At 42.6% G+C, this 10725-nt stretch overlaps 1 protein-coding gene across 1 annotated transcript in view; it reads right to left on the bottom strand.

The window, feature by feature from the left end:
* The window catches only part of CUNH11orf80 (chromosome unknown C11orf80 homolog), a 97178-nt gene extending 87017 nt beyond the window's left edge, over nucleotides 1-10161 (bottom strand). The window contains exons 1-3 of the mRNA XM_055314973.1: nucleotides 9933-10161; nucleotides 3943-4084; nucleotides 276-329 (exon numbers count right to left, since the gene is read on the bottom strand). Coding sequence (XP_055170948.1) covers nucleotides 276-329; nucleotides 3943-4084; nucleotides 9933-10034 — 298 coding nt within the window. The 5' untranslated portion in view covers nucleotides 10035-10161. The remainder of the gene's footprint in view (nucleotides 1-275; nucleotides 330-3942; nucleotides 4085-9932) is intronic.
* Between the last annotated feature and the right edge of the window lie 564 nt (nucleotides 10162-10725).

The following is a 10725-nucleotide window of genomic DNA, read 5'->3' on the forward strand; positions in this document are numbered from 1 at the left end:
AGTATTCAAAGAGGCTATGTTTTATAGATCTGTATTTTATAGATCATCTTTCAGTAGGGTTGCCAGATAAAATACAGGATAATATATTGTATGGAACATACTTACACTACAAAATTACTCATCGTTTATCTGAAATTAAAATTTAAGTGGGCATCCTGTATTTTTATTTGCTATATCTGGCAATGCTATCTTTCAGTTTGTCTGTTTCAGAAAATACCAAATTCACTGCCAGGAAAAGATTTAATCTTGTGAAAGTAAAGTAATTCTTTATTTACCTTTTAGGAACTTCCTGAGAACCAAACCATCATAAATGCTTCCTGCAGAAGCAACTGTAAGAAAGAGAATACAAAGAAATATCACAAACAGATTTTATCTAAAGAACCCAATGGGAGCCTAAAAACACTGTTTATAGATACAGAACATTAAAAGGTAACCACTCTGTAATGAGTTTACTGAAAATGGAGGCACCCAAGAAGCATTATGAGGCTACAATGACTCTCAGGGAACAGAATAACTTCTTAGAGATGAGAACTAAATGGCAAGTCTTTTCACCTATATCCAATACCACGACTGCTTCTTTAGGTAGTACTACTCCTGAGAGAAAGGGATTATAGGAAGACTGCAAACTATAGTCTGTAATCAGAAAACTTGTCAGTAACCCATATTCCAGTATAAGATTCAATTAAAAATTTTGGCCCTTTTAAACAATTTACTCTCTAGCAGAAAATATTAGACTATCAGGTAAGAATTCTCCATACCTAGAGTTAGAAGTCTGAACATCAGAACACTTAAAGCAACAGTCTTTTTTTTTTTAAAGATTTTTCTATTCATTTGTTCATGAGAGGCAGAGAGAGAGAGAGAGAGAGGCAGAGACACAGGCAGAGGGAGAAGTAGGCTCCCCACAGAGAGCCCCATGTGGGACTTGATCCCAGGACCCCGGGATCACAACCTAAGCCAAAGGCAGATGCTCAACCACTGAGCCGCCCAGGTGCCCCTTAATTGTTTTTTTTTTTTTTTAAGTAAACTCTACCACCAATGTGGGGTTCAAACTCACAATCCTGAGATCAAGAATCACATGCTCAACTGACTGAGCCAGCCAGGTGGCCCTAGAGCAATGATTCTCCAGGGTAAGAGGGTGAGGAAGGAAGTAGGGACCTAAGAGGGAAAAAAGATCAGAACCACCTGGAGACTTTCTAAATTGAACATCTCTCCCCCACAGGGTTAACCCACAGTTAAGAATCTAAGAATAACTGCCACAGGAACCAATGAAAATGTGTATATCCCTCCAGAAATGTGTATTCTTCAGGCAGGGAGAAAAGGTTGAGAATAACTGAACTACAGTGAGAGGCAACACCATTATCTAAACGTGTGCTCTCCAAATACAATAACCATTGGATATATGTGGCTATTTAAACTTAAACTTAGCTAACTTAAATTACAAATAAGATTCCTCAGCCACACTAGCCATATTTCAAGTGGTCATTAGCCAAGTGTGGCTAATGGTTACTGTACTGAACAGCACAGATATAGAACATTTCTATCATCACAAAAAGTTCTACTAAAATGCTATTAGAGCAGTGCTTTAGGTTTCCAGATTTTGAATGATTCTAGACAAATGGTATTTCAAAAGGCCTGAGCCCAAGTAGCACAGAACATTCAATAAAAGACAATCATCTCGGGGCAACTGGGTGGCTCAGCCAGTTAAGTGTTTGCCTTCAGCTCCGGTCATGGTCCTGGGATTGAGCCCCCCATGGGGCTCCCTACTTTGCAGGGAACCTGCTTCTCCCTCTGCCTCTGTGCTCTGTTTCTCTCTCTCAAATAAATAAATAAATCTAAAAAAAAAAAAAAAGACAATCATCTTTTTTCTTAACATTCCTCCCAGGCATACACTGGTTCTAACTTAAGGAGAGTGGGTCACTGGGACAGAGATGGCAGGTGGAGTGGCAGGCCCACACTAGTGATTAGTGAGGAGAAGAACAATAATAAGAAAAAAAATACAACCTATACATCTCACAGTGTGTTTATGATGTTTCTCAATTGCATATGTCACACTGTTTCTTCAAACATCCTTTTTAAATTTTAACAAGAGGGATCCCTGGGTGGCGCAGCGGTTTGGCGCCTGCCTTTGGCCCAGGGCGCGATTCTGGCGACCCGGGATCGAATCCCACATCGGGCTCCCGGTGCATGGAGCCTGCTTCTCCCTCTGCCTGTATCTCTGCCTCTCTCTCTCTCTCTGTGTGTGACTATCATAAATGAATGAATGAATGAATGAATGAATGAATGAATAAAAAAATTAAAAAAAAAAAGAGGAAGCATCTGGGTGGCTCAGTTGGTTAACCATCTGCCTTTGACTCAGGTCATGATTCCAGGGTCCTGGGAATGAGCCCCACATCCCTGCTGAGCAGGGAACCTGCTTCTCCCTTTCCTGCTCCCCCAGCTTGTATGCACTCTCTCTCTCTCATTCAAATAAATAAATTTTTAAAATCTTTTAAAAAGTAATTATTAGGGATCCCTGGGTGGCGCAGCAGTTTGGCGCCTGCCTTTGGCCCAGGGCGCGATCCTGGAGACCCTGGATCAAATCCCACGTCAGGCTCCCGGTGCATGGAGCCTGCTTCTCCCTCTGCCTGTGTCTCTGCCTCTCTCTCTCTCTCTGTGTGCCTATCATAAATAAATTAATTAATTAATTAAAAAAAATAAATAAAAAGTAATTATTATCTCAAGGGATGAAATTACTAGAAAGTCTCATTTTCCATACTATATTTCTGTAATGTTGGAATGTTTTATGATAAGCATGTATTTCCCTTCCTTCTACAAAAAAATATGAAAATTATTACATAAAGATCAGAGACAATAAAGACAATAAAGAGAAGAGAGAGGCCCCTATATTTCACATGGGCTGAAGAAGTCCATTTGGTTCAAAATGTCTATGGAACTGGATCTCTTGCCAAAAGCTACTGTGGTCAAGTCCTCTGCTTTGAGTGAAATCAATCCTGCTACCTTGGCCAGTTTATTGGATTAGAATCAATGCATAAACTAATAACCATATACAGACCAACATCACCCTAGCCATCATAACCAAAACTTTCTTATGAATGGTGGGAACTCTGTACAGTCAGAGTAGAGTTCATGCACAGTAACAGCAAACCAGCCTATCATATCTCTCTCAAGGATATATTGCTAGATACCCAAAGGGAAGACAGGGCATTTCAGTTCAGTGAAATAATGTCTTATAGAGCCTAAAGTACTATTCAGTCTCAACTGGGACTCAGGGTGACTCCTCTAAGGCTGACAAGATAACTTCATCCCACAGTATCCTTCAGTAAACCTACAGACAGATACACTCTCTTCTCTCTCTCTCTCACACACACACACACACACACACACACACACACTGGCACGCACACAAGTAACCAAACAAAAAAGGATCACTTCCAAAGTTCAAGACAATAAGTTGTTCCAGGGCCACTCAATGCATCAGCTTCCCTCAAGGGTGTAGGCAAAAACGAGAGAATAAGAGTCAAGTGGAAAAGGTTTATTTTCAAACTAATCACAAATTACAATTATTAAAGTATGCATCATTTGTCATTTTCCTTCTTTTCCTTTATTTTTTGGCTCTCTTCTAACTACCAAAGTCTGGACATATAAAAGGAGATAAAATTCAATGTAATATAAATATGCTGTGAAAGAGGAGGTTAAAACCAAGAGCAAGAAGGAGATTGTTTCTGAGAATTCTTAAGCCAGTAAAATATTCCTCTGAAAAGAGTTTTGTAGAACACATTTGTAAATCTATCACCAGATACTTATTACATAATTGTTTAAGTTTTTTAACTATTCAGTAACCCTGGAGTGATAACATGATAAAAGATTATGACTAACTGAAAATTTTAATTATAACAAATCATAACAAAGACAGAAAAATCAATTATTTCTTCCCCTACTTACTAGTTGTTACACAATGAAGAGTATTTGCCTGGTGCTTAGAATTTAATGCTTCCATGGAAATCATTAGCTGTCGTTCTAACAACGTTCCCTTTGATACTCCTGCTGTTTCACACTTCCAGTGAATTATTAAATATTTCAAAATCTGAAAAGGGCAGAATCCAAAGGAAACAAATCTTTAGAAATCATGGTGGTAATAAATTTATGACAGTTGAATTAACAATCCTAATTTCCAAAAAATAATATTCTTGCTTGCAAAATGTCAGATTTACATCTATTCAGAACAAAGCACTGTGTCTAAACAAAAGTAGTAACTAGGAAAGTGACATAAGAAAGGAGACATAAGAAATTAACACAATACTCAACAATACAGGAAATGGAGACAATAAATTGCTTTATTTAAAGGGTAGGTTCGGGAAGCCTGGGTAGCTTAGCGGTTGAGCGTCTGTCTACCTTAGGCCCAGGGGGTGATCCTGGAGTCCTGCAATCGAGCCCTCATGGGGCTCCCTGCATGGAGCCTGCTTCTCTCTCTGCCTGTGTCTCTGCCTCTCTCTCTCTCTCTCGAATAAATAAAATTTTTAAAAAATAAATAAAAGGTAGGTTTATCTGGAAATAATAATTCGAAAAAATTATGTGGGAGTTTGTTTTTCCTGTTTCTTTTTTCTTCTCCCAAGTAAAAGCCAATATGAAGATTATGAATAAGAATGGCATCTGGTTATGAATCATCTTTATTTTTCATCAAATCATCCTTTCTGAGGATCAGAATACTAGTTAAAAGCACTGGCTTTGGAGCCAGATGTCTGGGTTTGAGTCTCTGATGTGCTATGTGATCTTGGGGAAATTATTTAACTCCTCTCTACCTCAGCTTCCTCATTTACGAAAATGAGGACAAAACTACCACATATGACTACTGCTAAATGTAAACAAAATAAGAGCAAAATGCTTAACACGGTGCCTGGCATAGATAATAATAGTAAATGCTTAACAGACATTCGCTTTTATTTCTAGTAAGTTTATAAGCAGTTAAGACTGCACACAATATTTTAAGTTGAACAGGTTTCAACTGTCCAGATAAAACATCCAATCTTGAGGAGACAAATTTAAAATATTCTGTATTTAGGGAGCTGCCAAATATATCAATCAATTAATAACCAAAGTTAAGACATACTTAGATAATAATATGCTTATACTCGGTGACTTCAATCTAGCGCTTTCTACACTCGATAGGTCTTCTAAACACAACATTTCCAAAGAAACAAGAGCTTAAATGATACACTGGACCAGATGGATTTCACAGATATCTACAGAACTTTACATCCAAACTCAACTGAATACACATTCTTCTCAAGTGCACATGGAACCTTCTCCAGAATAGACCACATACTGGGTCACAAATCGGGTCTGAACCGATACCAAAAGATTAGGATCGTCCCTTGCATATTCTCAGACCATAATGCCTTGAAATCACAACAAGAAGTTTGGAAGGACTTCAAACACGTGGAGGTTAAGGACCATCCTGCTAAAAGATGAAAGGGTCAACCAGGAAATTAAGGAAGAATTAAAAAGATTCATGGAAACTAATGAGAATGAAGATACAACCGTTCAAAATCTTTGGGATGCAGCAAAAGCAGTCCTGAGGGGGAAATACATCGCAATACAAGCATCCATTCAAAAACTGGAAAGAACTCAAATACAAAAGCTAACCTTACACCTAAAAGGAGCTAGAGAAAAAACAGCAAATAGATCCTACACCCAGCAGAAGAAGAGAGTTAATAAAGATTCGAGCAGAACTCAATGAAATCGAGACCAGAAGAACTGTGGAACAGATCAACAAAACCAAGAGTTGTTTCTTTGAAAGAACTAATAAGATAGATAAACCATTAGCTAGCCTTATTAAAAAGAAGAGAGAGAAGACTCAAATAAAATCATGAATGAGAAAGGAGAGATCACTACCAACACCAAGGAAATACAAACGATTTTAAAAACATACTATGAACAGCTCTACGGCAATAAATTAGGCAATCTAGAAGAAATGGATATATTTCTGGAAAGCCACAAACTACCAAAACTAGAACAGGAAGAAACAAAAAACCCGAACAAGCCAATAACCAGGGAGGAAATTGAAGCAGTCATCAAAAAACTCCCAAGACACAAAAGTCCAGGGCCAGATGGCTTCCCAGGGGAATTCTATCAAACATTCAAAGAAGAAACCATACCTATTCTACTAAAGCTGTTCGGAAAGATAGAAAGAGATGGAGTACTTCCAAATTCGTTCTATGAGGCCAGCATCACCTTAATTCCAAAACCAGACAAAGACCCCACCAAAAAGGAGAATTATAGACCAATATCCCTGATGAACATGGATGCAAAAATTCTTAACAAGATACTAGCCAACAGGATCCAACAATACATTAAGAAAATTATTCACCATGACCAAGTAGGATTTATTCCCGGGACACAAGGCTGGTTCAACACTGGTAAAACAATCAATGTGATTCATCATATCAGGAAGAGAAAAACCAAGAACCATATGATCCTCTCATTAGATGCAGAGAAAGCATTTGACAAAATACAGCATCCATTCCTGATCAAAACTCTTCAGAGTGTAGGGATAGAGGGAACATTCCTCAACATCTTAAAAGCCATCTACGAAAAGCCCACAGCAAATATAATTCTCATTTTTTTTTTTTTTAGCAAATATAATTCTCAATGGGGAAGCACTGGGAGCCTTTCCCCTAAGATCAGGAACAAGACAGGGATGTCCACTCTCACCACTGCTATTCAACATAGTACTGGAAGTCCTAGCCTCAGCAATCAGACAACAAAAAGACATTAAAGGCATTCAAATTGGCAAAGAAGTCAAACTCTCCCTCTTCGCCGATGACATGATACTCTACATAGAAAACCCAAAAGACTCCACCCCAAGATTGCTAGAACTCATACAGCAATTTGGCAGCTTGGCAGGATACAAAATCAATGCCCAAAAGTCAGTGGCATTTCTATACACTAACAATGTGACTGAAGAAAGAGAAATTAAGGAGTCAATCCCATTTACAATTGCACCCAAAAGCATAAGATACCTAGGAATAAACCTAACCAAAGAGGTAAAGGATCTATACCCTAAAAACTAGAGAACACTTCTGAAAGAAATTGAGGAAGACACAAAGAGATGGAAAAATATTCCATGCTCACGGATTGGCAGAATTAATATTGTGAAAATGTGAATGTTACCCAGGGCAATTTACACGTTTAATGCAATCCCTATCAAAATATCATGGACTTTCTTCAGAGACTTAGAACAAATTATTTTAAGATTTGTGTGGAATCAGAAAAGACCCCGAATAGCCAGGGGAATTTTAAAAAAGAAAACCATAGCTGGGGGCATCACAATGCCAGATTTCAGGTTGTACTACAAAGCTGTGGTCATCAAGACAGTGTGGTACTGGCACAAAAACAGACACATAATCAATGGAACAGAATAGAGAATCCAGAAGTGGACCCTCAACTTTATGGTCAACTAATATTCAATAAAGGAGGAAAGACTATCCACTGGAAGAAAGACAGTCTCTTCAATAGATGGTGCTGGGAAAATTGGACATCCACATGCAGAAGAATGAAACTAGACCATTCTCTTACACCATACACAAAGATAAACTCAAAATGGATGAAAGATCTAAATGTGAGACAAGATTCTATCAAAATCCTAGAGGAGAACACAGGCAACACCCTTTTTGAACTCGGCCATAGTAACTTCTTGCAAGATACATCCACAAAGGCAAAAGAAACAAAAGCAAAAATGAACTATTGGATTTCATCAAGATAAGAAGCTTTTGCACAGCAAAGGATACAGTCAACAAAACTAAAAGACAGGGATCCCTGGGTGGCGCAGCGGTTTAGCGCCTGCCTTTGGCCCAGGGCGCAATCCTGGAGACCCGGGATCGAATCCCACGTCGGGCTCCCGGTGCATGGAGCCTGCTTCTCCATCTGCCTGTGTCTCTGCCTCTCTCTGTCTCTCTGTGACTATCGTAAAAAAAAAAAAAAAAAACTAAAAGACAACCTACGAATGGGAGAAGATATTTGCAAATGACATATCAGATAAAGGGCTAGTTTCCAAGATCTATAAAGAAGTTATTAAACTCAACACCAAAGAAACAAACGATCCAATCATGAAATGGGCAAAAGACATGAACAGAAATCTCACAGAGGAAGACATAGACATGGCCAACAAGCACATGAGAAAATGCTCTGCATCACTGGCCATCAGGGAAATACAAATCAAAACTACAATGAGATACCACCTCACACCAGTGAGAATGGAGAAAATTAACAAGGCAGGAAACCACAAATGTTGGAGAGGATGTGGAGAAAAGGGAACCCTCTTACTCTGTTGGTGGGAATGTGAAATGGTGCAGCCACTCTGGAAAACTGTGTGGAAGTTCCTCAAAGAGTTAAAAATAGACCTGCCCTACGACCCAGCAATTGCACTGCTGGGGATTTACCCCAAAGATACAGATGCAATGAAACGCCGGGACACCTGCACCCAGATGTTTATAGCAGCAATGTCCACAATAGCCAAACTGTGCAAGGAGCCTCGGCGTCCATCGAAAGATGAATGGATAAAGAAGATGTGGTTTGGGAACCCTGGGTGGCTCAGCGGTTTAGCGCCTGCCTTTGGCCCAGGGCGCGATCCTGGAGTCCTAGGATCGAGTCCCACGTCTGGCTCCTGGCATGGAGCCTGCTTCTCCCTCCTCCTGTGTCTCTACCTCTCTCTCTCTCTATGTCCATCACAAATTAAAAAAAAAAAAAAGATGTGGTTTATGTATACAATGGAATATTACTCAGCCATTAGAAATGACAAATACCCACCATTTGCTTCAACGTGGATGGAACTGGATGGAACTGCTGAGTGAAATAAGTCAATCAGAGTAGGACAAACATTATATGTTCTCATTTATTTGGGGAATATAAATAATAGTGAAAGGGAATAGAAGGGAAGGGAGAAGAAATGGGTAGGAAATATCAGAAAGGGAGACAGAACATAAAGACTCCTAACTCTGGGAAACGAACTAGGGGTGATGGAAGGGGAGGAGGGCGGGGGTGGGGGGGTGAATGGGTGACGGGCACTGAGGGGGGGCACTTGACGGGATGATCACTGGGTGTTATTCTGTATGTTGGCAAATTGAACACCAATAAAAATAAATTTATTATTAAAAATATTCTGTATTTAATTCCACTATTTATAAAAGCACACTCTCACTTCCACACTAAAGTATCATAGGGAAAATTACTACCTCTTTTAAAGCAAGGAGATCTCAGAGAACTTGGGAATGAAGATCCTAATTTGTACCCAAGTTTATAAGAATGGCTTCCAGACATTTCTACAATCCAGCACTTTCCTTCACACAGCCTCTGACTTAGTGTGCTCCCCTCTGTTAAGATCTTCCCGCAGTGGCTTTATCCGTAGATTGCAATTGGGAAAATAACACTGGCCTGGGAGTCAGAAGCTCTGGGTTCTAGCCTAGCCTCCGTCTGTAAAATCGAATCCTTCAACTTGGAGGATAAGGCCTTGAAGGCAAGACGACCGGGCGAACGCTCAGGTGCCGTCAGGTCAACCCCGTCAGGCCTGTGGTTCTGTTCTGTCTAGTACCCCTTACAAGACCAAGGGTTAAGAAAGTGAGCAGGTGGCGGCTCTGAGGGTGCTGCCATGGGTGAACTCACGCAGCGTGGCGGCACCGGACGCCCCATCCCACTTTCCAGAGCAGGAAAGTTCCCGGGACCGCGTGGGGTGGTAGAGGCCGAGGGGGAGGCCTCTGCACCACCCTCCACCACCCAGACCCAGGCACGCGCCCCACGCCACACGAGTCTGCCTCTCTCCTACTTCGCCCGCTCTGGCCTCGCCTTGCGCCCGAGGCTGCCCAGTAGTCTTTCCTGCGCACCCCCTCCGCCCCGGGGAGAGGCCCCCTTCACTCCAGGCTGGTTTCCCCGGCCCTGACCTGGGTGTCCCGCGAACGCCTAGCAAACACTTCAGCTTCTGGGGCCTCGCTCTTCTGGGCTGTGAAATGAGGCGTTCCCCCAACTGAGGCGCTGTCCCTCATCTGCTCCTCACAGCACCGTGTGGGGCCAGCGAGCTTCCGCCGAATCACCCCATTCCCACCTCAGGCACCACCAGACCCCTCTCCCCAAACTTTGCGGTTCGCTCACGAAACCCTCCTCAGAGGGTCCTTCTCGGCCTTCTCTCCTCCCTGGCATCACCTCGCATACTGCCACGGCCGCCCCTTCCATGGCGCGGGGGCAGCAGCAGCGACGCCCACCACCTGCTGCCCGCTGGGACGTCGACCTCCGCCGGCACCCACGCCAGGCAGCGCAGAGTTCTTCCCGCACGCGCGCGCGCACGCGCGCCCCGCCCCCTGGCCCACCGCGCGTGCGCACTTCACGCCGCACCACCCCCAGGCCGCGAGCAGCCAGGGCTTGCCCAGAGCGGTGGGGAGGTGCCGGGAGCCGCGAGGGTCGTGGGCGGACGGATGGGCGGGCCGCCGGGCTGGGGAGAGCCTGCGGGCTGCGACTGAGGCTGGTGGTGCGGGAACGAGGCCAGTCGAAGACTCTCCTTCCTCTGGAAAGAGACTTTCCCACAGTCCCGCCGAGGTGCAGCCCTCAGCCGGGAGGAGCTGCTGAGGCCCGGTGCGAGATCCCCAAGCCTGTTCTTGACTCCCCCGCGGCCTCATCTCCTGCCGGGGCTGCCCCAGGTGCCCTTGACCTGCCTCTGGTTCCCAGATTTAGCAAATAAAA

The sequence above is a fragment of the Nyctereutes procyonoides genome, unplaced genomic scaffold (genome assembly GCF_905146905.1).
Source record: "Nyctereutes procyonoides isolate TBG_1078 unplaced genomic scaffold, NYPRO_anot_genome, whole genome shotgun sequence".
Classification (NCBI taxonomy): Eukaryota; Metazoa; Chordata; class Mammalia; order Carnivora; family Canidae; genus Nyctereutes; species Nyctereutes procyonoides.